The 26,493-nt window shown below is 43.0% G+C and overlaps 1 protein-coding gene across 50 annotated transcripts; it reads right to left on the minus strand.

Annotated features, from left to right (window-relative positions):
• Positions 1-53: 53 nt before the first annotated feature.
• On the minus strand, positions 54-26,363 carry LOC127001223 (fibrous sheath CABYR-binding protein-like). 50 transcript variants are annotated; one of them, XM_050865463.1, is made up of 11 exons: positions 26,130-26,363; positions 15,208-15,939; positions 9,026-9,303; positions 8,756-8,944; positions 8,378-8,539; positions 8,162-8,323; positions 8,000-8,053; positions 7,501-7,945; positions 5,066-5,245; positions 3,259-3,784; positions 56-340 (listed from the first exon to the last, which is right to left on the minus strand). In XM_050865463.1, exons 1-10 carry the CDS (start codon positions 26,157-26,159, stop codon positions 3,299-3,301), a joined length of 2,718 nt encoding a protein of 905 aa, XP_050721420.1. In that variant the 5' UTR covers positions 26,160-26,363; the 3' UTR covers positions 56-340; positions 3,259-3,298. The 50 variants fall into 50 exon arrangements, with proteins under 50 accessions (XP_050721415.1, XP_050721418.1, XP_050721416.1 ...); XM_050865467.1 differs by having other exon boundaries at positions 57-340; positions 8,243-8,323; XM_050865468.1 differs by having other exon boundaries at positions 57-340; positions 7,501-7,918; positions 8,000-8,080; positions 8,243-8,323.
• Positions 26,364-26,493: the final 130 nt, after the last annotated feature.

Here is a 26,493-nt window from a genome sequence, read left to right on the forward strand (position 1 = left end):
TGAAGGAACTAATAAATGTAACATATATATGTTGAATAAATGTTTGGATGCCACTTTCCACAACAAAAATGTTGGAAAATTATAAGAGAAGTACACGAGTCCCACTAACATTCCTTTTTCCATTAGATCAGTGAGTTTGCTTCAACATACCACCCGAAGCAGATGAACTTTGCAGTACATTTTTATTTTCTCACTGTCATTATTTCCTTCTCTCTTCGTCTTCTCGTTTTGTGTCCTTATTTCCTCTCATGGGTTGGACAGGCTTTAAGTCTCTCCCACTCTTGACACCATACACTCTCTCCTCATCATTTCCCACAACCTAGGAGTGCAGGGCAAACACCTGATGAAGGCAAACAAAAGAGTCTTGTTAGTTGGGGATTTTAACTGTAAGGAGGTAAATTGGGAGATATTTGAAAGTAGAGGTAGCGAAATGGCATGGGGGGGAAGATTTTTAAAATTAACGATGGAAAACTTGATGACGCAATGGGTGAAGGAATACATGAGATTCAGAAGTGACAACGAACTGGCGAGGCTGGACCTGGTGTTAATAAAGGGAATGCACTTGATGAATGAATTAACGTCTGGGTGCCCCCTGGGAAAGAGTGATCATGTGATAATTGAGTTGGAAATAGAGGAGGAAGGAAGTGAGGGGGATGAATCATATAAAAGAAACTGGTTAAACTATAGGAAGGCAAATATGGATAATCTCAGGAAATATTATGGAGAGCTAGACAGGGAAGAGTTAAAGAGAACAAGGGAGGTGCAAGAAAAGTATATTTTTCTGGAGGCGTATAAATCAGGAGTTATGAAATTTGTACCAGAATATAAACCTAAAGAAAAAGAAAAAAAGGACTGGTTTAATGTAAGATGTGTTAAGGCAAAAGAAAAAAAAGAGACAAAGTGTGGAAGAGATTGAAAAGAAATAAAAACCAAAGGAATAAAGAAGATTTTAAGATAGCGAGAAATGAGTACGTGAAAATAAGGAGGAGAAGGGGTATTGTAGAAAAGTGTAAGGAATAACCTAAACTGTTTTATAGATTCATAAATGGAAAAATCAAACCAAGGGAAACAATAGAAGATTGAGTGATGGGAATATGATAATCGAAGATCCTAAAGACATGACTGAGCTATTAAACAAAAAGTTCCAGCAAGTTTTTACAAAAGAATCACAATTCAACGAACCACAAGAAAACAAGATGAATGTTCATGTGGAAGAAATCATAGTAACTAAGGAGGAGATAGATAAAATAATGGGGGAGCTGGAAGGGAGGAAAGCAGTAGGACCGGATGGAGTCTCAGGTTATATATTGAAAGAATGTAAAGATCAGCTGTTTGGACCGGTATATGATATCATTAAATGCTCATTAACCACTGGTAAAGTACCAAAGGAGTGGCAGAGGGCTGAAGTGGTCCCTATATCTAAAAGTAGAGAAAAGGAAGAACCCCTGAATTACAGACCTGTATCATTGACCAGTGTAGTATGTAAAATATGTGAGAAAGTGATAAAGAAATAATGGACGAGATTTCTAGAAGAGCATAATGTAATTACAAGTAAACAATATGGATTCAGAAAAGGGCACTCATGTGTAACAAACTTACTGAGCTTTTACTCAAGAGTGACAGACAAAATACAGGAGAGGGACGGATGGGTTGATTGCGTTTACTTGGACCCGAAGAAGGCGTTCAACAAAGTTCCACATACAAGACTACTATGGAAGCTGGAGAATAAAGGAGGTTTGAAAGGGAAAATGAAGAAATAGATGGAAAGCTACTTAAGGGGAAGAGAGATGACAACAGTGGTAAAGGACAAAATTGGAATGGAGAACTGTAGAGAGTGGAGTGCCTCAAGGATCGATATTGGCACCTGTACTCTTTCTAGTATTATTATGTAAATGATATGCCGGAGGGAGTAAACAGTTATATGAGCCTGTTTGCAGATGATGCAAAACTGCTAAGACATATTAGAAACAGTAAAGACTGCGAAACTTTGCAAGATGACCTGAACAAGATTTGGAAATGGAGTATTAAATGGGAGATGGAATTCAATGTGAAGAAAAGTCATGTAATGGAAATGGTAAAGAGTGAAGGGAGACCAAAATGGACATATAAAATGGGAGATGGAGAAATATTAAAGAAAGTTCAAGAAGAGAGAGATCTGGGAGTGACAATACAAGATAATCTACAGCCTGAGAGTTATGTAAATAGGATATTCGGTGATACGTATAACATGGTGAGAAATATAGGATTAGCATTCCACTACATGGATAAGGATATGATGAAAAAGTTAATAACCACTATGATTAGACCAAAATTGGAATATGCAGAGGCAGTGTGGTCTCCCCATAAGAAGAAACACATAATAAAACTAGAAAGATTACAAAGAATGACAACAAAAATTGTTCCAGGACTGGAGGGATTGACATATGAAGAAAGATTAAAGGAGATGGACCTACCAACACTAGAACAAAGAGAAAGGGGAGACCTAATACAAATTTATAATTTTTGAGCAAAATGGAAGATGTAATGAGGAGTTACTACTAAAAGAAGGAATAAACACCAGGAACACAAGAGGACACAGTAAAAAAATGAAGAAAGGAAGATGCTTGAGAGACATAAAGAAATATAGCTTTCCACAAAGAAATATAGAGGTTTGGAACAGACTAAGTGAAGATGTAGTATTGGCGAAGAGTGTGCAAAACTTTAAGGAAAAGTTGGACAAATACAGAAACGGAGACGGGACCACATGAGCGTAAGCCCAGGCCCTGTAAAGCTACTAGGTAAACACACACTGAAAAAATATAGTTTTCCACATAGAAGTGTTAACACACGGAACAGCTTGCGGGGAGAGGTGGTGGAGGCGAGCAGTGTCCATCAAATGAAGGAAAGGCTGGATGAATGTAGATATGGAGACGGGTCTATTAGAGCTTAGCTCGGGCCCTGTAGACAACAAATAGGTAAATATACACACACACACGCACACACACACATGAAGGAGTAACACTGTGTTTGAATCATCCTCACATGTTGCAATATATATATATATATATATATATATATATATATATATATATATATATATATATATATATATATATATATATATATATATATATATATATATATATATATATATAACAAAGGATGGGGGGGGCATGAGGATATCTTAGAAGTCAAAAGGGGCCATCATGTAAAAATGTTTTGGTTGGGAACCATTGATCTAAAGCATTTAAGCAGCCTTATGGGGACCTTCATACTCACCTCTATAATGTGGTGGTGGTGGTGGTGCAGGCCATTACCATCACAGTACCACGCCACAGTCCACCACAGTCACTTCCCCAATCTTGATGTGCTGGGCTGCCTCGGCCACTACGTGCAGTCCATTCACCACCTCACCAAAGACACGAGGCAGCTTGATATCATTACGACACTCCCTGGTGCAGATGGCAAAGAGACCACACACACCCTGGGTACCGTCCTTCCATGCCATCCCACGCACGGCCCCCGCCCGGCCTGACTTAGAGTAAGCGCCCTCATTAAGGGTATCATCATTACTCTTGTGGTGTCCACCTACCACATACTCTCCTGGCTTCCCCTTACACCCCACAGAAAACAACCTGGTGTTGAGGTAGGAGGGGCCGTGCTGCCCCGTGCACATCATCATAAACTGTCTGCCCCATGGAGTGTCGGGGCTCAGATGGATTTGTACCCGCCGTGGCGAGCTGCCTGGCCAGGACAGGTCCAGGAACACCATGCAGGGGGGTGAAGGCGGGACGACCATGCTCACCTGTACACACAGAACACAACAAATGATGTGGCACACACACTCACACACACAAAAAATATATTAGAGTGGCATTTCACTACTTGGATGGGGACATGAAGAAAATAATAACAACATTAATTAGACTAAGGTTAGAGAATGTGGCAGTTGTCTGGTCACCACACAAGAAAAATGAAGGAAACTTGAAAGGATTCAAGGGATTGCAACTAAGATGGTACCAGAAGCCTGCCATACAAGACTAGGTTAGAGGAACTGGGCCTACCAACACTGGAAGAAAGAAGAGCAATGATATGAATTACAGTAAACCCCGCTTAAGTCGGACCCAAATAAGCCGGATATCGGATAAGTCACACACTTTCAGGGTTTTATTTTTTTACGCTCTATCCCGAGTGCACCGGTAGGCATTTTTTGCCCTTTGATTGAGTAATTTTAAGCCATTTGGCTTATATACTGACTAAAATACCCCTGATAGCTCTTACATTGTCCGAGTCATTTAAGGAGTTGTCTGAGCCGTTGGAGACGCGAAACGGGCGCGTGTGCCCTGGCACTGCCGGCGCCAAAATCAGTGTTTACACAGCTGACTTAGCAAGCACGTGGCAGTGTCTCCCTCAGCTTTCGCTTGCTCTGTAGCCCTTATTGTTGCCTTTGTAATTCTACCATGGCTTCTAAGGGCAAGTCTGTGTCTTCCACGTCAGTTAGGAAGCTGAAGGTGCTGTCGGTGGCAGACAAAATTTTTTTGTGTGTGTGTGTGTGTGTGTACGCCACGTGTGTATGTGTGTGCGTGCCATGTATGTAGTACCTATTTACGTAATGCATTACACAGACCATTTCAACTGTTAGTGGTAACAGGCGTGCAAAATGTGAAAAGAAAATCCCTTGGGTAATTCGGGTTTTCAGATAACTCAGATTGGCCTTCCCCCCAATTGGTCCAACTTAGGCAGGGTATACACTGTATAGGTATTAGAAAGGCTATAAATCGTTCGAGTATGATCTGACTATACTGTTTGATACAAGTTGTCTTTCGTGTGCTTGTACTGTACATTATTGAATTAAATCGGCATGTTTGCAGTTTTATATAAGATGGCTTGAGGGTTCTTTGTATACACAAACACCCAAATGTCACTGAAATTAAAAGTTGGTCTTAGCGGAATTATGAACTAACAATGCACAGGTGCCATATCTAAGTTTGCAAGTGGAAAGATGGAATGAAACCGACTATAGTGCCTGGAGGCAGTGCCCTGCTTGGCCTTCCCCACCCCGGGGAGGGCCAAGTCCCCAACTCACCTGCAGGGTTGCTGCATCTAGTGAGTGGTGCTGCTCCTTCAGGGCATGAAGGCACAGCCGGCTGGCTTCAAAGCTTATTCTTGCAAGTCGGCGCTGACCTTCCACCTGGCAGACTGCAAACACCTGGCCAGCCTGTATGAGGCTCAAGGGAGGCTGTGACAGGCTGCGGAGATCCTTGGTCTGCAGAGAACCCCAATGGAGGGAAGGAAAAAGCAGAAAACCTGTTAGGCTGCTGCTCTGGCCAGCAGAAAAAAAGAGCTTGTAAAGAGCACTGATGACTCCTTAAAGGAGCTAACACAGCAATTATACAGTGACAAGTTAACCCCTTCACTCCGGCGACGCCGACGTAATCGTCCGACGGTGTCACCGTTAGTCCTCTTCTAAACCTCTTAATCTTCTTACATTTCCTCTTAATCCTCTTCTAAACCTCTTAAGAGGAAATGGAAGAGGATTAAGAGGAATTTAGAGGAGGATTGAGAGGTTTAGAAGAGGATTAATCCTCTTCCATTTCCTCTTGACCCTTTCCATACTGTGACGCTGACGTCTGCGTCACAGATGGAAAGGGTTAAGGTAACTTTACAGTGCTGTGTTCTGGTGAGGTAAATACAACAACTATACAGTGACAAGTTAAGGTAACTTTACAGTGCTGTGTTCTGGTGAGGTAAACACAACAATTATACAATGACAAGTTATAATCTTTTCACTAAGGCTGTGGGAAAACAGCGCCCCGCCCCGTATCTGGGCTGGCTGCGCCACCAAATATTTTAAACGTCGCCTAAATATAACAAGTTTTAAGCCATAAACTCTAACATAATCATCATGTATTATATATAAAAATATGCAAAATTAAATGGCGCACATAAAGAAACATAAACTAATTGATGATTATGAGATGTATGAACACATATATACAGAGAAATTTGTGTTACAAGTCATTGATGTATATCTGCCGAATTGTATTTCTTTATATTAGTTGTGATAAAAGAAATAGATTTGTGGAAGAAAGTGGAGGAGAGGGAAGGAAAGGACACAGACGTAGATCATGGAAAATATCCCACTGATTCACTGGCAATAGGCACAGATTTCACGGAGTAAAAAGCTGAAAGGACGTTCTCCTGGAGGTCTGGAGGTGGGTAACGTGTGTGTGTGTGTGTGTATGTGTTTGTGAGAGAGAGAGAGAGAGAGAGAGAGAGAGAGGAAATAGGCTGCTCTCTCTCTCTCTCTCTCTGCAAAACTATAGTCTGACATTTTTCATATTTCCCCTCACTGGGCGGAAAATGGAATGTTTTCACTACAAAACGGCCTATGTCCTGAGAGAGAAAGAGGGAGATAAGAGAGGTCAAAAATAATGAGAAAGAAACAACATACACATATGTGCGTGGAACTCCTCCTCCCTTAAGTTGCCAATCAGCGAGCGAGCACACTATCTCACCACCACCTCATGGGACCCAAGGTCACATGGGAACAGAACCCCCTCCCGATCCCACCATCCAGGCAAAGACCCATTTTCTGTAACCCTCCTCTGCATGAATAAAGATGGAGAGACGAGATCACAGGGAGGAGGCAGGAAGGAAGGAAGAGAACAGAGACAGCGGGATGGATGTGCGGGGGAGGCAGGGAAGGGAGGCCGCAGCTCCCGCACGAGCCCGCGTCTCAGAGTCAAGGTGGTGGTGAGAAAATGCACTAACCAGACACTTGGCAACTCGAGGGAAGAGGAACTCCACACACATACCCATGTATCATTTCTCTCTCATTATTTTTGTTATTTTCGGTTAGAATTGATTGTTAATGTGAAGTACAAATGCGCCCAAGACACACTTACGTTCTCACACAATAATAACACTGAAAGTCAAATAAATGAGACACCGTGTCATATACGACCTACATCTTTAATACTATCGTACAACATCCGGGAAGAAATAACTCATATGCTGGCTAAAGCAAGCCAGGACGCAGTATGGGGAGGCAGTGGCCGAGTGGTATGGGGAGGCGATGGCTGAGTGGTTAGCATGCCGGCCCCGCATTCGGCACATTGTCCATGATGTGGGTTCGGATCCGCTGCTAACCACCTGGGATTTTTCAGTCACTGCTGAGTGGCCTAAGACTACCCACATGCTATCCTGAAGACCACCTATCAACCCAGATTCTAGAAGAAGCTGTACAACACAAGTGAAATCAAGAATGAGCTCTCGGGGGGCAGCATAAACCAATAATAATGGCGCTACTATAGACAATTGCCTGTTCCATGACAGGCTCGGGCCTACCATCAGGGCCCTAAGGAACAGCCTATGGTACGGGGCACACAAGGACGCAGTATACACATCCTTGTGATGAAGGGGTCAAGGTAGCTGTACAGTGCTGTGTTCTGGTGATAAGCACTGCAGCACTGTGTCAAGGAACTCATTGCAACAAGTTATACCTTGAGGCTTCCTTACCTTCAAGTTCAGTGTCAAGATGAGCTTCACTCTGTCCATGATGGTGGAGTCTGGGTCTGACTGGGGCCTGGGCTCTGCAGGGTCTGACTGGGCCCTGGGCTCTGCAGGGTCTGACTGGGGCCTGGGCTTTGCAGGGTCTGACTGGGGCCTGGGCTCTGCAGGGTCTGACTGGGGCCTGAGCTCTGCAGGGTCTGACTGGGGCCTGGGCTCTGCAGGGTCTGACTGGGGCCTGGGCTCTGCAGGGTCTGACTGGGGCCTGGGCTTTGCAGGGTCTGACTGGGACCTGGGCTTTGCAGGGTCTGACTGGGACTTGGCCTTTGCAGGATCTGACTGGGACCTGGGCTTTGCAGGGTCTGATTGGGGCCTGGGCTTTGCAGGGTCTGACTGGGGCCTGGGCTTTGCAGGATCTGACTGGGGCCTGGGCTCTGCAGGGTCTGACTGGGGCCTGGGCTTTGCAGGGTCTGACTGGGACCTGGGCTTTGCAGGATCTGACTGGGACCTGGGCTCTGCAGGGTCTGACTGGGGCCTGGGCTCTGCAGGGTCTGACTGGGGCCTGGGCTTTGCAGGATCTGACTGGGGCCTGGACTTTGCAGGGTCTGACTGGGGCCTGGGCTTTGCAGGATCTGACTGGGACCTGGGCTTTGCAGGATCTGACTGGGACCTGGGCTCTGCAGGGTCTGACTGGGGCCTGGGCTTTGCAGGGTCTGACTGGGGCCTGGGCTTTGCAGGATCTGACTGGGACCTGGGCTTTGCAGGGTCTGACTGGGACCTGGGCTTTGCAGGGTCTGACTGGGGCCTGGGCTTTGCAGGGTCTGACTGGGGCCTGGGCTTTGCAGGGTCTGACAGTGACCTGGGCTTTGCAGGGTCTGACTGGGACCTGGGCTTTGCAGGATCTGACTGGGGCCTGGTCTTTGCAGGATCTGACTGGGGCCTGGGCTTTGCAGGATCTGACTGGGCCCTGGGCTCTGCAGGGTCTGACTGGGGCCTGGGCTTTGCAGGATCTGACTGGGGCCTGGACTTTGCAGGGTCTGACTGGGGCCTGGGCTTTGCAGGATCTGACTGGGGGCTGGACTTTGCAGGGTCTGACTGGGGCCTGGGCTTTGCAGGATCTGACTGGGGTCTGGACTTTGCAGGGTCTGACTGGGGCCTGGGCTTTGCAGGATCTGACTGGGGCCTGGACTTTGCAGGGTCTGACTGGGGCCTGGACTTTGCAGGATCTGACTGGGGCCTGGGCTCTGCAGGGTCTGACTGGGACCTGGGCTTTGCAGGATCTGACTGGGGCCTGGGCTTTGCAGGATCTGACTGGGGCCTGGGCTTTGCAGGGTCTGACTGGGGCCTGGGCTTTGCAGGGTCTGACTGGGGCCTGGGCTTTGCAGGATCTGACTGGGGCCTGGGCTCTGCAGGGTCTGACTGGGGCCTGGGCTTTGCAGGGTCTGACTGGGGCCTGGGCTTTGCAGGATCTGACTGGGGCCTGGGCTTTGCAGAATCTGACTGGGGCCTGGGCTTTGCAGGGTCTGACTGGGACCTGGGCTTTGCAGGGTCTGACTGGGACCTGGGCTTTGCAGGGTCTGACTGGGGGCTGGGCTCTGCAGGGTCTGACTGGGGCCTGGGCTCTGCAGGGTCTGACTGGGGCCTGGGCTCTGCAGGGTCTGACTGGGACCTGGGCTCTGCAGGGTCTGACTGGGGCCTGGGCTCTGTTGGGTCTGACTGGGGTCTGGGCTCCTCTGTAGTAACAGTAGGAGTTTCCAGAGCTGCCTGGACAGCCTGACTGGTGTCTAGGGCTGCACTAGATGCTACTATCACCTGAAACAACAACACGAGGTTAGGGAAAAAGTTCACACATTTGTCCTTGTTACTCTTGAAGGGGAAGGCTCAAAGACTGCCCCACTGTGTGTTGTCTGCTGTTGTTACTCCTGAAGGGGAAGGCCCAAAGACTGCCCCACTGTGTGTTGTCTGCTGTTGTTACTCCTGAAGGGGAAGGCCCAAAGACTGCCCCACTGTGTGTTGTCTGCTGTTGTTACTCCTGAAGGGGAAGGCTCAAAGACTGCCCCACTGTGTGTTGTCTGCTGTTGTTACTCCTGAAGGGGAAGGCTCAAAGACTGCCCCACTGTGTGTTGTCTGCTGTTGTTACTCCTGAAGGGGAAGGCTTAAAGACAGTGTAGCACAAGCAACAGTCAGAGCCAGAGTTCTTGTGTCTCCATGTCTGTGTTGGCTTTATTTTCAATGCCTACCAGATGCAATGAATGTGGGTGCAAGGAAAATAATGCCCAGAAGTCTGACCATCCATGTGGCAAATAAAAAACCTATTTCTGGTATGCTATTTTCCCGTTTGTGAAAGCATTGTAAGTTATATTGCTGGCTATGTTTGTGTCAAACTGGAAAAAAGAAAAAAAAAATCTGTGAAACTTGCAGTAATGCCCTAGTAACACATGATGTTTACAAATCTCATGAGCTAATAAGTGTAAAAAACAAGGGCAACCTGTGTTTTCCATCAAAAGATGTAATGACCATATGTATAGAATGTGAAAAAATGTTCAAAGAAGAAGTGCTGAAAGGCAGCAACAAGCATCCCTACGCAAGCCTTTCAACGCGTGCTTGCCATAAAATTGTTAATGGAGTGCTGTCAGCTTTTGAAAACAAGAAAGTATTTTCAGATCTGTCCAGTCATATGGTGGAAAGTGAGCCTCTAAATAATCATCTACTGTAGTTTTACTTACCAAGGCAGTTGCTGAAAATTATCTGCAGGTCAGATACAAATATTCATGTAAACAGTTTGTTTACATTTAGAAAACTTCATTAAAAATGTAAAAAGCAGAGCATCGGTCAATAAACTAATATTGTTTAATGGTTTGTAATATGTTTGGTAAGGGTAGCTTTAAGTATTTGTTAAGGTGCAATAAAGGTTAAGCGTGAAAAATTATTTTAATTTCATACACCTGCATGTTCAAGTGCTGGAAAACAGTAAGAAGAGAAAATAAAAACATTACGGTACTCCATGGATGTGGTACTCTAAGGGCAAGCGCCCTCCACGTTAAGCGCGCTTCACCCTCATATTCATACCCCACGGCTTGAACAATATGGCGGCCGATTTGACAGCTGAGACCACAAAAACTGGCTTCACTCGCCAGTACAGCGCGCTCGGCGCTGTGGGCCTCTCCACCCTTATTACCTCCATGGTATGTACCTTTGTGTATGCCCCATTGTGTGTACCCTTTGTATGCCCCACTGCATGTACCTTTGTATGCCCCAATGTATGTACCTTTGTGTATGCCCCACTGTATGTACCTTTGTATGCCCCAATGTATGTACCTTTGTGTATGCCCCACAGTATGTACCTTTGTGTATGCCCCACTGTGTGTACCTTTGTGTATGCCCCACTGAATGTATAACTTTGTGTATGCCCCACTGTGTGTACCTTTGTGTATGCCCCACTGTGTGTACCTTTGTGTATACCCCACTGTGTGTACCTTTGTGTATGCCCCACTGTGTGTACCTTTGTGTATGCCCCACTGAATGTATAACTTTGTGTATGCCCCACTGTGTGTACCTTTGTGTATGCCCCACTGAATGTATAACTTTGTGTATGCCCCACTGTGTGTACCTTTGTGTATACCCCACTGTGTGTACCCTTGTGTATGCCCCACTGTGTACAGTCACGCTACGAAGTGTTGACACAGTTTCCATAATCTTTCGGACACGGAGCGTAGGCTGGCGACATCTGGTAACTACCCTCGGGGAAACATTCTCTACTGACTTTTATAAAACTACTTAATTTTAAAGTCTAGTTTTGCACACACCTAATAAATATCAGTGATTCCCTTAAATGCAATGAAAACTTAACACTGTACTCTATGTGAATGTGGCAGAGAAATGTATTGGAATGCTAGGCTATGTAGCCACATTCATTTACAGAATCGCTGGGGCGGAGTAGAGGTCACTTCACTATTCATACCTACAAGTTATAAATAATATTATTTTGATCAGATGTATATAACTAACTTGACAGTGATGAATGGAAGAAAGTGGTAGGCTAGAAGTGCAGCGCTGACCAAGCATCGTCTCTACCCAGACAATAGGCTATATTGCGTCGTCTGTTGTGTGTTGTGCAACTTTGATGTCTGGCCACTTGTTGATACTTCTATTTGGATTTTACCGTTAATTAAAAATATAGACAAATGATTTTGATTTTTTTTTTCAGAATCTCGCTGATTTCAAACACACAAGATTTATATATAGTCATGCATGAATGTCGTTCCCGATGACGTCCTCATCAAATGCAAGTTTATTAAGAAGTATTTATTTCCCATTTCATCAAATAAAGTGCAGCTAATTATTTTTTCCTATTATTTTATTATATAGGGTTTATCACTACACTGCAAGAAAGAGCAATGTATTGGTGCAGTTATATATATATATATATATATATATATATATATATATATATATATATATATATATATATATATATATATATATATATATATATATATATATATATATATATATATATATATATATATATATATATATATATATATATATATATATATATATATATATATATATATATATATATATATATATATATATATATATATATATATATATATATATATATATATATATATATATATATATATATATATATATATATATATATATATATATATATATACATACTTACATATAACTCATTTGACTCTTTTAATGTCTTGAACGAAAACCGTATCAAAATGTTTCAGTAGAGCTGCTTAATATATCATTACAAGGCAAAAACTTCCACTCTATTCAATTTATTTCCTTTCTCAATATCATATTTTGTGTATCTATAACAAACTCACTCCTAAACATGCCTTCCCTTCGAATAATATTATGTATTATTTGAACGAAAGTCATTGCAAACTGTGTCAACACTTTGTAACGCGACTTTACATGTACCCTTGCGTATGCCCCACTGTGTAAGTAAAGTAAGTAAGTAAGTAAGTAAATATTTATTGCCTTTAAAATATAAGAATATTGTTATATAAACATAACATAAAACATGGCAATGGCACAGCCTGTCAAGCCGAAGCTTCCCGACAGACATGGAATTATATTATTTTATTTAATGTTTACATTGGCACAAAATTGGTACCTAATATATTATTAACTAACGTATAGAACAATAAGAATAATTATAATAATATGTTGCTGAGAATAACAATAACAATATCAATTATAATAATAATAATAATAATAATAATAATAATAATAATAATAATAATAATGAACATTACACTTGTGAAACTAAGTTCATACCACACACTACAATTGATTACTACTTTGACAATTATATAAATAAGTTTTCACAGATTTTTTAAAAATGGATAAATTTATATGATTGAGAAGAGTCTTAATATGTAGAGGCAATGAATTCCACATTTGGGGACCTGAGTATAATATACTGTGCTTAAAGAGAGAAGTTCTGAACTGTGGACATATGAGATTGATATCATTACCTCGAATGTTGTATGATGTGTGGACCAGTCTGAAAGGTTGACCTCCACAATACTGTGTAAGGCACTTGTAAATGCTTAACAATAAAAAATATTTATGAATATTTGGAAAACTAAGAAAATTTTGTGTATTAATTATATTTCGTGTTGACTCAAACCTACTCATATAAAATATACACCTAAAATTTTTATTTTGAGCTACTGATATTTTCTTAATGAAGGACTGCCAAGTACAGGCCCAGACTGATACACAATAGGTGAGATGGGGATAACAAAGTGTGTAATAAATACTAGTGAGGGATTCAGGTGTGAGATTATTGCGGACTCTGTATAACATACCGCACATCCTTGCTAATTTATTTGTGACAAATGAAATATGTTGATTCCAATTCATATTCTCATCTATGTAAACACCCAAAAATTTTGTGAAATTTACTCTGTCTAATGTGTTTCCCTCTATGTTTATAGGAGGAATGTTATATTGTAATGAACGATTTTGAAAAAATATGTAATTAGTTTTTGCAATATTCAGACTCAATTCATTAATTTTAGTCCAATAATTAATTTTTTTCTAGTTCTGTAACTAAATTTATATGAAGATCGTTAATGTTTACATTATTTAATAAAAGATTTGTATCGTCAGCATAAATCGTATATTTGAATTTAGAACTTACATTAACAATGTCGTTTATATAGATGAGAAAGAGTATCGGTTCTAATATTGACCCCTGCGGTACACCCTTGTTGATTGCCCTAAAAGAAGAATACGTGGCGTTGCAATATACAGCTTGTGACCTATTGGTTAAATAACTTTCAAATAGTTTTAAGGGAATACCTCTAACGCCATAGTGACTTAGCTTACTCAATAAAATTTTGTGATTCAATGTATCGAATGCCTTAGATAAATCTAAAAATATTCCAATTAAATAATGTTTCTTTTCTAAATACTGATATACATTAGATATGAACTGTAAAATAGCTGTTTCTGTGGAACGACCTGCCCTAAACCAATGCTGGTAGTCTGTGAGTAGATTATTGTTTTAAAAAAATTTACAAGACGGGAAGTAATAACTTTTCAAAAACCTTGCTAAATGCTGGAAGTATTGAAATAGGTCTATAGTTTTAATATCGGATCTACTGCCTGATTTAAGTAGTGGTACAACTTTGGCTTTTTAAGTGCATCCGGAAATATTCCAGTTTTAACATCAGATTCACTATGTGTGTTAATGGAATGGACATATTATTAGCTGTGCGTTTCAAAACAATTGGGAAATATCATCAAATCCGGAGGAAGAAGTTTTAAATGCCGTAATATATTTTTCAATTTCTAAGTTTGTGGCAGGAAATAAATACATAGAAAAATTGGGAGAGTTGTGTAAATAATTTAAAAATTCATTACCTACAGTTTCTGCTGCTTGCTGACTTGCTTTCAATAAATGTTAATTAAATTTATCTGAATGTTATAACAAATTGATCGTAGCTCAATTTCACTGGTTTTACCATCTGTAGATCTACCTAATAAGTTATTTATTGACTTCCAGTGAGACTTAGGGTTGCCTTGGCTAGCTAATAGTTGGTCTTGGTGATACTTCTTCTTTGCTTCTTTTAAAAGTGATGTTAGTCTATTTCTGAAAGTCCTATATTGCTCTCGAAAAGTTAAAGGCCATTTATATGCTAGTTTTTCAAGTCTATGTTTTTCTCTAATGCTCTTCTTTAATGCTGGAGTAATGTGTGGACTGCGATTATTTTTGTTACTAACTTTAATTGTTTTCTTAGGGAAGCAATTATCATAATTTGTTTTGAAATTGTTGTAAAATAGATTATAGGAGTTGTTAGGACATGTACAGTTTATGACATCAGACCAATCTGTGTGAGAAAGTGCAGCACTAAATGTGTCTAAAGCTTCCTGGGTGAACGTTCTTTTCGTTATGAATGTGGGAGGAGATGGAATATTATTACATTTAAATAAAGATATCACTGGAAAATGATCAGTAATATCAGTTTTGATTACATAATTTCCTACGTTGTTCTCAACACATGTGGACCAAATGTGATCTATAAGGGTGGCGGATGTGGCCGTAACTCGTGTTGTGTGTACCCTTATGTATGCCCCGTTGTATGTACCTTTGTGTATGCCCCACAGTTTGTTGTCTGGTGTTGTTACTCTCATGGCTGAGGGCCCAAAGAACAGGAGCAGCATTGGCACACTCACCTTCCTGATAGTAGTGACAGTGTTGGCATCAGGGAAACATTCTTGGCACTCCTGCACCACCTGCTCTGCCTCACCAGTGCAACGAATCACTTCAATCACCACAACACCTACTTCTTCCTCTGTTTTGAGGGTATGCAATTTCTCCTGCGTGGCCTGCAGTGCCTGCTCTACCTCCTTCACCTGCACCTCCATGGTTGTCGTGCGGGACTCTTCCTGCTGCACGAGCCCTATGGCACTCCTGCTCTGGTCCACCAGTCCCTGGAGCCTGTCCTCCAGCTGCTGCTGCCACTTGCCCCAGCCTGTCAGGGTTGTCTGGTACTGGTCCAGCTGTGACTGAGTCTCCCGGCAGGCGGTGATGGCGGCCACAACTGTGTCCTCCTGTTCCTGCAGAAAGAAACGCATCTTCTTGGAGAAACCCGTTGCTTCCTTACTGTCAGCTGGTTCTGCTGTTCGTTTCCTTTTCTTTGCACTGGGAAGCAGCGAGGCTGCTGTTGCTGCCACCTTGGCACCTCTCATCTTTCTTATGAAAGCCTCAGCAATAAAACTGACAGGGAACTGCCCTCCCTCTGGAATTGCATGGCTGACGCGGCACTCTGGACAGGAAACACGGCCCTGCTCCTTCAGCTTATCTATGCACAGCATGCAGACAGTGTGGCCACACGGCAGATTGTGCGGCCGCTGCATTATGTCAAAGTTTGTCAGGCACACTGGACAGTCCTCGGGGTTGTTGCCCTGAAACAGAGAGGCAGAGTAAGGGAAGCACTGGTGCAGGAACACACTGGAGGCAGCTCACTGCCTCACACTGGTCACAGGCACATTGGGCAGTCCTCGGTGTTGTCTTCCTGAAACAAGAGAGGCAGCATGTGGGAAGCAATAGTGCAGGAACACACTGGAGGCAGCTCACTGCCACACACTGGTCACAGGCACACTGGGCAGTCCTCGGTGTTGTCTTCCTGAAACAAGAGAGGCAGCATGTGGGAAGCAATAGTGCAGGAACACACTGGAGGCAGCTCACTGCCTCACACTGGTCACAGGCACACTGGGCAGTTCTCGGTGTTGTCTTCCTGAAACAGAGAGGCAGCATGTGGGAAGCAATAGTGCAGGAACACACTGGAGGCAGCTCACTGCCTCACACTGGTCACAGGCACACTGGGCAGTCCTCGGTGTTGTCTTCCTGAAACAGAGAGGCAGCATGTGGGAAGCAATAGTGCAGGAACTCACTGGAGGCAGCTCACTGCCACACACTAGTCATAAGCTGTCAGGCACACTGGGCTCGGATTCACTAAAGCCTTGCAGGAGATAAGAATGTCATATCTTGCAATTCACAAACACTTCTTAAGGGGAGGCGCCGCCAAAAATGGGTATTTTTCATTATTTCAGACAAATTTTAAAAAGTTACTCCAAAAAATAGCTAAACATGTCACACGTTCCCTGTGAAAGTTTGACAGCTGTACGATAATTCTTTCCTTTTCAAATAATTTGATTTGTATTACTAATTTCATGGTCCCCTCCCTGCAGAAACCTCTGTTTTCTGTAGAATACTCATATATGTTACATTTTGCCTTCTTTTGTCCAATTTTTCCACTTTTTTTTCTGAAAAGTGTCATCATTCATCTGGCCAAATTCTAGTGGCAGCCAGCAAGCCTTGGAAAGTGTGCTTGAGTGAATTAGTCAATCAGTTACTTAGTGCGTCGCAACCGCTCCTCAGCGGTACATTTGTACTTGTACTTTGGCAGGTTTGGACACCTCAGAAAAGATAAGAAGCCCAAAAGAAAAGAAAGTGATGAAGAAGAAGTAACAGGAGGTATCCACAGAACACTACAGCCCAGGAGATTTCTAGTGCATGCACACACACACACACACACACACACACACAGGTGCCAATTATGATTATTATTTTTAATATCATTCACTGTCATTCATAAATATAACTGCATAGGTATCTATGTTGTATTTTACTACTGTAAGATCCTCTAAAAACCAAAACTTTGTACGCTAACTGCATTTACACACAAAATAGCCGATATCTCGAAAGTGCATTTTTTGTACTTTGGAAAATAATAACTCCATTAGTTGTGAAGATAATAATCTCAAACATCTGCTGAAAGACGAGCGGATGGTAAAAAACTGTCCGCTAGTTTTTTTTTATAAACAAAAAAACACTGCTGATATGATTTATTGTAGGTCAAAAAAGTGGTAGAATTATGGGTCATATCAAATGGTGATTTTGGTAATTTTTTTGCTCAGGAACAGTGAGACATTAAAAATTGGAACGGACAATTTTTAACTATAGTGGTGCCATGAGTAAAACTATCCAATATTGTACATATTGAGTGAACATGCTGGCCCCCATTAGTGTTTTTAGCTCTGCTTTTATTACAAGTAATAAATTTTGCTTGTAATTTTTTCTCGTACAGATGCCCAAAAGCTATATGCTGATACATGAAGATCTTATTGCATTTACCTTAAGTCTTCAAAGAAAAAATACCTTACAACATGTACCCTCCACTAATACTAGGCGACGCCTCCCCTTAAGTCCGTCATGTTTAGGTTTTTCTGCCTTTACATTGTTTCACACTCCCGCCGACAGACGGCATAATGTGATGTTGACATTTCTCATTCAACCAATGGCAGCGCTTGATACATACATACTCCAGAGACAGTAGCCAAACACAGGCACCACAATGGCAATGCAGCACGTGGGCCAGTGAAGAAGAAATCAACTGTCAGTGACAGAGACAGGCGCTGTCTATGACAGGCAGGCGATGTTGCCTGCCCCACCGGGAGTACGGGGATGAAGTGAAGAAGTTCAGGTAAGCCAATCACTTGTCATGTCGAGAGTCAGCTTGATATATTGTTGGTAAAATGTATTAGTGAGTGAAACTTGTTTGTTGACCTGCATGAAGGTATCCTTTAGGTCAGTGGTGGGCACCACTAACCGAAAAGTTAGCTTCGCTAACTGGCAAAGCACTAACTAAAAGGTTAGCTTCACTTACACTAAACTGCAAAGCTAATAAAGAAATTAGTGGAAGCTAATGCTAACCGCTATCTTTTTTATATGGATTTAGCTTCAGTTTAGTATTTTGGCTCTAAAACCCTTAAAACAGACCTAGTGAACTGAAATTCCAATATGTTGTAGCTTAGACATAGAGCTTTCCAGAATGGTATAGCATGCCAAAATCAGATGATGAAGGTGTACACAAATAAACAAACATACACTTTATACATGCCTTCCTTATATAAGAACTTGCAACAGTAGTGCAGAAGGACAAAATCTGATACCCAAGTGGAAGCCCTGGAATTATTGTGCCATGTGGTTCAACTGGTGCCGTGTCTGCCCACAACGGACAAGAACAAACCTGTATGTTTTTTTTTACTTAAAAGTTAGCGGAGGAGGAACTACATTTAGCGGAAGCTAATTGATCCACTAACTGTTTCTAAGTTAGCGAAAATGCTAATAAGCTAACAAAACTGTTAGCTTCGCTAATTAGCGGTTAGCGGAACCGTGCCCACCACTGCTTTAGGTAACGTTATAAACATGTCTTTGTGTTAGTTCTTAGCCATGACTTGGTCCTCTAAGTTAATTGTCTATGATCAGTCTCATGACCCTGTTTTGACCTCTTCTGTAGGTAAAAGTGTAATACACCATTGAGAGGGGAAGGGATATGGGGACACACACACTTCAGTGATGTCATTTCAGTATTTTCATAGAGGTGAGGCCATCTACTGGGCAGCAGAGCTTAGCAAACATATCAGTCATTAAGATTTGCCACTTCTGGCGCCAGGGCACTGCCCAATAATGTGGCCAACGATTAGGAGTGGAGCTCAGACACTGCAGTCAGCTGCTCAGACACTGGGAAGCAGATAACACTGCACACTTTCCAAAGAGCAAGTCGCTGTATTATGGCTTAAAACACCGTCGCTCTACTATAAGTGCAATAACAATAAATAAAAAGCTCTTTCATAGTGATTGAGATAAACTAACTTTCCATTGGAACAAAGCTACTTTAACGCATTTACCACATTTGAACTTCCTGCCGCCTCCTCCCTGTTGCGTTTGGTTCAACTCGGCGCAACCTCAATACCATAACTGGGCGTTATCGCGATACTTTATCGCTGATAACAAAATCGGGTTATCGGCCATCCGTTACTTATTTAAATATATATCGGTATCTTCGTTACTTCTGTAACCAAACTAGCGATAATCGCTACTTTTTTTCCGCCTCAGAAAAAAAAAAAAAAAAAAAAAGTCTCCCTACTGTGCATGCGTGGCCCGGTGTTGTATGAAAAAACTTCGGGGTATGAAATATCTTCGGTGAAGAGATTTCATACTTAGATCATCAACATTAAAACACTAGGTTATTTTTTGTTACTCAAAAAACAATATATCAAAGAGAAACATCATTTAACTTTGCACAAAAAATGATTATTCACTGCCTCGAATTTGATATTCCATATTCGTTTGTGAGCATGCCATGGTATTGAAGGCACCCAGTGTTGTGTTATTTGGTGTTCCATTGTCAAAAGCTGGCTCTTTTGTTTACAAACACTGGTCTCTTTTTTTTTTTTTTTTTTTTTTTTTTTACGTCATGCCTATTGCGCCGGTAGGCTTGTTCCTGGTGGATCCTGATGGTCGGTCCAAGGCTTCTTTCCGGTGGGTCTGATGGTCGGCCCAGCCGTTCTGGCGCAGGCAGTGTTTATAGTGGCGTCTTGCATTGGCTCATGCTGCCCTCCCGGAGCTCATCTTTAATCCTAGAATCTAGAGTCCGGGTTGATAGGTGGTCTTCTGGACAGCATGTGGGTAGTTTTAAGCCACTAAAATCCCAGCTTGGTGGCACCGTCGGGATTGAACTCGCGTCCTCCTGGGCACGCAGTTTGCTATCCTTCCAGCCACCGCCTCCCCTGAACTGCGCATGTTCAGACCAGTAAGTGTAGACCTGTACAGTCTCACAAAGCTTTTTAACACATTGAGAGTAGTTGCTGGAAAGCTGAATCAGACATACAGTACCACCATCCTCGCTGTTTCTAGAATGACACTCTGTACATATAAGTACAACTCGTACAGAGTGTCATTCTAGAAACAGCGAGGATGGTGGTAGTGGTACTGTATGTCTGATTCAGCCTTCCAGCAACTCTTAATTACGGTTAAAAAGCTTTGTGAGACTGTACAGGTCTACGCTTGCTGGTCTGAGCATGCGCAGTTCATGAGAGACCAGTGTTTGTAAACACGGTGGGGAAGCCAAATAACACAACACCGGTTCAGGCGTTTCTAGTAATACCGTCCATATGTACGTGTCAACGTGTGGTTTTCAGGTTTTGTAAGTTTTCTAAAATACAGATAATGAAAATTTGAATTCATCTATGTTTTTCTATCTGAAATATCAATAAAGTATCGTTTTCGCCTATCTGACTTATCGGTAGCTAGTATCGGAACTGTGGATTTATATCGGGCATCGGTTATCGCCTATATTTGTGTCTTCAGTTAACGAATATCGGTTATCACCGATAAGGTTTTTCATTATCAGTCATCGGTTATCGGGAATAAGGTTTTCTGTTATCGTGCCCAGCTATGCTCAATACCACGCGAGCCACTGACTCGAGAGGAGCCGTGTAGTTTCGCTTTGGTCATGAGCTGCCACTGAGACAATAAAACTCGTGCTCCTCCTGTGGTACACTACGCCGTACACTTGTTCTTCATTCATCACATTGAGTAGTGTGCACCAGTGGAGCACGCTCCTTTTGCTCCATTCGTGGCACAAGCCGCCATACACACATTGTACCTTCAAAAGCATGCGTCTTGTACCACATGTGGAGCACACTACTTGTTGATTCATTACAAGATATAGCCTATTTTATGAGATCTTGTGACACTTTATTCTTAATCTTACTTTATCCTACTAAATCTTCTTTCTTCTTCCATTCCTTCTGTCATCCCTCTCTATACCTTTCTTTTGCTGTCATGCTAATCTTTCTTCATCTATCTCTCTTATACATTTCTCTTTTCCCTTTTTTTCTGCCGTACTGACCGACTTACTGACTGACTAATTTCTTAATGACTAATGACTTGAGTGATTAACTTACTGTCTTGCTACTGCCTGAATAAATAGTTAACTTTCTGACTGACTGACTGACTCGCTTATTTACTAACTGATTGACTGACTGACTAAATAAATGACTGACTGACTTCCCAGTGAACTGACTCAATAAATTTTAGACTGAATTCTAGATGTAGGCTGATGCTTATTAACTGACTGACTGACTAACTGAAGAAAAAGCTGCTGAGTGACTAACATTTTAACTTTATATTTGAGTGACTGACCAGCTGACAGACTGACCAACTGACTGATTGACTCACTAAAGGTACATATAGCTGAACAATGAGATAACAAAATTTTTAGGTTATTCTCTAACTCACTGAATGACTTACTGACGGATGACTGACTATCAGAGTATACCTAAATAAGTAAAAAGAAAAGATTCTGACTTATTTTCGGACTGAATCACTGACTATCCAATTGACTGAATGCTTAACCGACTGACTGACCGACTGCCTAGCTGCCTGGCCTGGTGTGGTCTTTGGTGGTGCAGAACCTATTTATTTTACTCAATCCTACAAAAAGTTATATATATATATATATATATATATATATATATATATATATATATATATATATATATATATATATATATATATCCTGCTGAGTGATTTGAAAGTCTCCATAGGTTACTTTAAAGCCCCGTTCACACTGTGCTGACTCTGGGCCACGACAACCCAGCGACTCTTCCATTTGACAAATTGGTTCCCACGCTCCAAGAAGGGGGGAAGGTTTTATTAGAGTCTTGCTGTATTGCCGACTGTCTGGGACATTCGGCCAACTAGTTGCCAGCATGTCGTGCTAACCCTCACGACTCCAGACTCCCGTCACAACGTCGGCGCATCATACTGCCGGATTAGAAACCAAGTAACCACAGCTGTGTGAGAAGCCAAATATAACTACCAACAAGGAGGAAGTAATGACACTGAAGGCTGAAGATGGCAACACTACTGTGACGCTCGCTGACGCATGCGAACTGCTTAACGAAGAGTTTGAGAAGGTGTTCACTAGAGAGAGAGGATCTCCTCCACACCTGAGAACTGCATATCAGGGTGAAAAACTAATTCATTGTGATATAACAGAAGCTGTTGTGAAAAAAAAACCTCTCGGAGCTCAAAACTCCATCTTCTCCTGGACCTGACGGTGTTCACCCTATAGTTCTCAAGGATTCGAGTGTGCCTCTGAACTGTGCAAGCCACTCAAGATAATGTACAGAAAAACACTGAGGTGGGGCTGTGTGGCCAGTGACTGGACCAAAGCCAATATTACTCCCATTTTTAATTAATTAAGAAAGGCAACAGGACTGACCCTACAAACTACTGCCCAGTGAGCCTTACATCTGTTCCATGCAAATTATTGGAGAAAATCATAAAGAAGGCAATCTCAGACCACCTGGAGAAAACAAGTTTCTTGAGTCAACATCAGCATGGTTTCCAGTCTAGTATGTCATGTCTAACACAGCTCTTGGAATATTTCATGGACCTTGAGGATTTTTTTTTTTTTTTTTTTTTTACGTCATGGCCTATTGCGCCGGTAGGCTTCTTCCCGGTGGATCCCGATGGTCGGTCCAAGGCTTCTTCCCGGTGGGACCTGATGGTCGGCCCAGCCCGTTCTGGCGCAGGCGAGTGTTTATAGTGGCGCCATCTTGCATTGGCTCATGCTGCCCTCCCGGAGCTCATCTTTAATCCTTGAATCTAGAGTCCGGGTTGATAGGTGGTCTTCTGGACAGCATGTGGGTAGTATTAAGCCACTCGGCGGCGGCTGAAAAATCCCAGCTTGGTGGCACCGGTCGGGGATTGAACTCGCGTCCTCCTGAACGCGGGGCCGTCTCGCTATCCATTCAGCCACCGCCTCCCCACACATTAGATGCATTAGATGAGGGTGATTGTGTTGATGTGATATGCCTGGACTGCTGGAAGGCATTTGACACAGTTCCCCATACTCAGCTACTCTGTAAGATCAGAGCTGTTGGGATTGATGGTCAGGTAGGCGGTGGCCGAAGTGATAGCGTACTGGACCCACATTCGCCGCGTGATGGACGACGCGGGTTCGAATCCTCACGCTACCACTCGGATTTTTCGGTCACCGCCGAGTGGCTTAAAACTACCCACATGCTGTCCTGAAGACCACCCATCAACCCGGACTCTAGAGGAAGCCGTCCAAGCGAATCAAATGCGAGTTCGGGGCAGCATGAGCCAATGCAAGATGGCGCCACTATAAACACTCGCCTGCGCCAGAACGGGCTGGGCCGACCATCAGGCCCCACCTGGAAGAAGCCTTGGGCCGACCATCAGGCCCCACCGGGAAGATGCCTACCGGCGCAATAGGCAACAACGTTAAAAAAAAAAAACAAAAAAAAAAAAGGTGGCAAATTGGATCAGCAGCTTTCTGAGGGATAGGCAACAGCGGGTGGTTGTCAGAGGGACTGCTTCCAGCTGGAGAGGGGTTTGGAGCGTAGTGCCGCAAGGCAGTGTTCTTGGCCCTGTTTTCTTCCTAATATTTGTAAATGATTTGCTCAGTGATGTTTAGTCATATGGGAAGTTATCTGTTGACGACGCTAAAATCTACAGAAGAATACGAGCCCTACACGATAAACATATTTTGCAGACTGATCTTAATAAGCTCCAGGAGTGGAGCTTTAAATAGTTCCTAAGTTTCAATGAGAATAAATCCAAAGTCATGCATATTGGGAGGAGAAATACGGGCCATCAGTACCACATGGGAAACATCCCCCTAGTGCAGACCCAGGAGGAAAAGGACTTGGACATTCTTGTAACACCGGATCTAAAACCTTCAGCACAGGTGACTAAAGCAGCAGCCTCTGCCAACTCAATGCTGGGGAGAATAAAGAGCACATTCACCTGTCTAGATGAAGAAATAATGCTGCTGCTTTATAAATCTCTTGTTCGCCCCCGTATGGAGTTCGCCATCCAGGCCTGGTCACCATACACCAGGCAGGACTTTGTAAAACTAGAAAAAGTCCAGAGGAGAGCCACTAAACTGGTGCCCACTATGGCCCACCTTACGTATGAAGAACAACTGACACAACAGAAACTTACTACTTTAGAGAAGAGGAGGATCAGGGGAGATATAATTGAGGTGTTTTAAGATCTTGAAAGGCTTTGAGCGTGTTGGGGGAGATGAAGACTACCAAAAGCTGGCTGCCCCTAGACACTCCAATCTTCGGACCCGAGGTCACTCCCTCAAACTGGAAAAACCACGACACAGATCGCACAAAAGACATGTTCTTCTCCTCGAGAGTGGTGACTCGGTGGAACAGTTTGCCAGAGGAGGTTGTGAGTAGTGAAAGTGTTAATGCATTTAAAAACATATACAACTGGCATGTTCATAGGCAATTGAGAAGAGGCAACCCTTACGAGCGATACTAGCTCCCTTGCCTCTTATGCCATCACTAGGTAAGCAAAGTCTTCCAACTTCTAAGTCTAAGTTACAGCCATTTCTGAGTGATGAACTTTCCCCCTTTGGGAATTGTGGAGTCACTCCGCGCCTCCAAAATACAATATTACACCTCCATATTATAGTTAAAGGACGAAATACATGTCCCTCAACCATAATATGAAGGCACAAGTACTTAAAAGTAAAGAAAAAGGCCTAATCTCCTTCCCCTAACGATCTTGGGGGACCCGTGGGAAATCAGGTTTTTTGGGTGGGGGAGCATATTTAAACTAGGTAAAGATTCGTTTTAGGTCTGTGCCAGTATCTCATAATCTACTTTATGGAACATCACTATCTCTTCATATATCTTTTCTACAAACCTTCAACAGTCATGTAAACGCTTTGAAAATCCAATTCAAGGCCTTTTATTTTACTCCTGAAAATAGGGGATAATGTTTACGAAAGCGCGTTGCCTCCTCTGGCGGCGGCCGTGACGATGCTGCAGCCGTAAAATAGCTCAGAGGGTTTAGGGTCGGGGAGCATATTTAAACTACTCCAACCGAACTTTACAACCTACTAACGGGGGTGCTGCTCCCCCCTCGACCGACCCCACATGTGACTTATTTCAGCGAGGAGGTATTTCTCACAACGCCGGCTGCAGCGTCGCCACGGCCGCCACCAGAGGAGGCGACGCACTTTCGTAAACATTATCCCCTATTTTCAAGAGTAAAAAAAAGTCTTTGAATTGGATTTTCAAAGCGTTTCCATGACTGTTGAAGGTTTGTAGAAAAGATGTATGAAGAGATACTGATGTTTCATAAGGTAGGTAATGAGATACTGGCACGGACCTAAAACGAATCTTAACCTTAAACTACTCAAACCGAACTTTACATAAGCTAACCTCTAATGGTGGGGACTTTGCCCCCTTGAACCCCCCTCCTAATCAGGGCCCCCCACATGTATGCTGCGCCTGTGTAAAGCTAGAGAAGTACAACAGTATGAGACCTTGGAAAGATTATGGGTCGTATTATAAGACATTTCGCCGCCCAAGAACACCTATTTGACAAGGCTTTCGCAGGAGTTGTGGGCATTTCCAGGGGTAGTTTTATGACCCTGGTGGTAGTTTGACCCTTCTGTACCGTGAGCCTAAAAACACTCATTAGAACCTGACCTTTGACCTTTAGAAATAGCTGATGTGAGAAGGGAAAGTGTCTTGTAACACCAGCCTATTATTCTCGTGCGGGCAATATTGGAGGCGCGTTGTGACTCCATGTTCACCGTGTCCTTTAATTGGAAGACACTCAACCAGTCACTGTATGTCATTTGTATCAGCAGTCCCTACCAGGTGAGAAATCCACCTGCTGAGAACCACATTCCTTCCCGCCCCGCACACACTGCTGCCGGAGGACTCCCACACAGTCACTCACTCACCGTGCTGCGGCCCTTCCCTGCACCCGCCATGGCGCCGTGACGGTGGGTGTTGAGGGGACGAACACTGCTCGCCGTGGCCGGGAGGCAGCGCTGAGCAAGGAGACTGTCACTGTAATAAATGTCTCCTTCTTCTGCCCGGAGTCACGAAGGTACACCACCATCGGCCTCGCAGCGAATCACAAGTATGTTCACAGATCTACCCGCCACCCGCCGCCTCGAGCCGCCGATTCAACACAACCCGTCGTTCTCTTTTTCCCCATTTTCTTCCTTTACCATCATAATAAGACACAATGGCTATTTGTAATGTTTCTAAGACCATATATAATTTATTCCCGCTTTTTACATCTATATGATAAAGACGTTT

Source organism: Eriocheir sinensis, chromosome 20 (genome assembly GCF_024679095.1).
Source record: "Eriocheir sinensis breed Jianghai 21 chromosome 20, ASM2467909v1, whole genome shotgun sequence".
Lineage (NCBI taxonomy): Eukaryota > Metazoa > Arthropoda > Malacostraca > Decapoda > Varunidae > Eriocheir > Eriocheir sinensis.

Excerpts from the sequence above, each read along its gene's own strand:
- LOC127001223 (XM_050865458.1), bottom strand. The coding sequence starts at position 26,159 with ATGGCGGGTGCAGGGAAGGGCCGCAGCACG. Across the intron at positions 15,940-26,129 it reads CAGGGAAGGGCCGCAGCACG|GGCAACAACCCCGAGGACTG; the intron begins GTGAGTGAGTGA and ends TCTCTGTTTCAG. Across the intron at positions 7,946-7,999 it reads TCAGACCCTGCAGAGCCCAG|GCCCCAGTCAGACCCTGCAG; the intron begins GTCCCAGTCAGA and ends TGCAAAGCCCAG.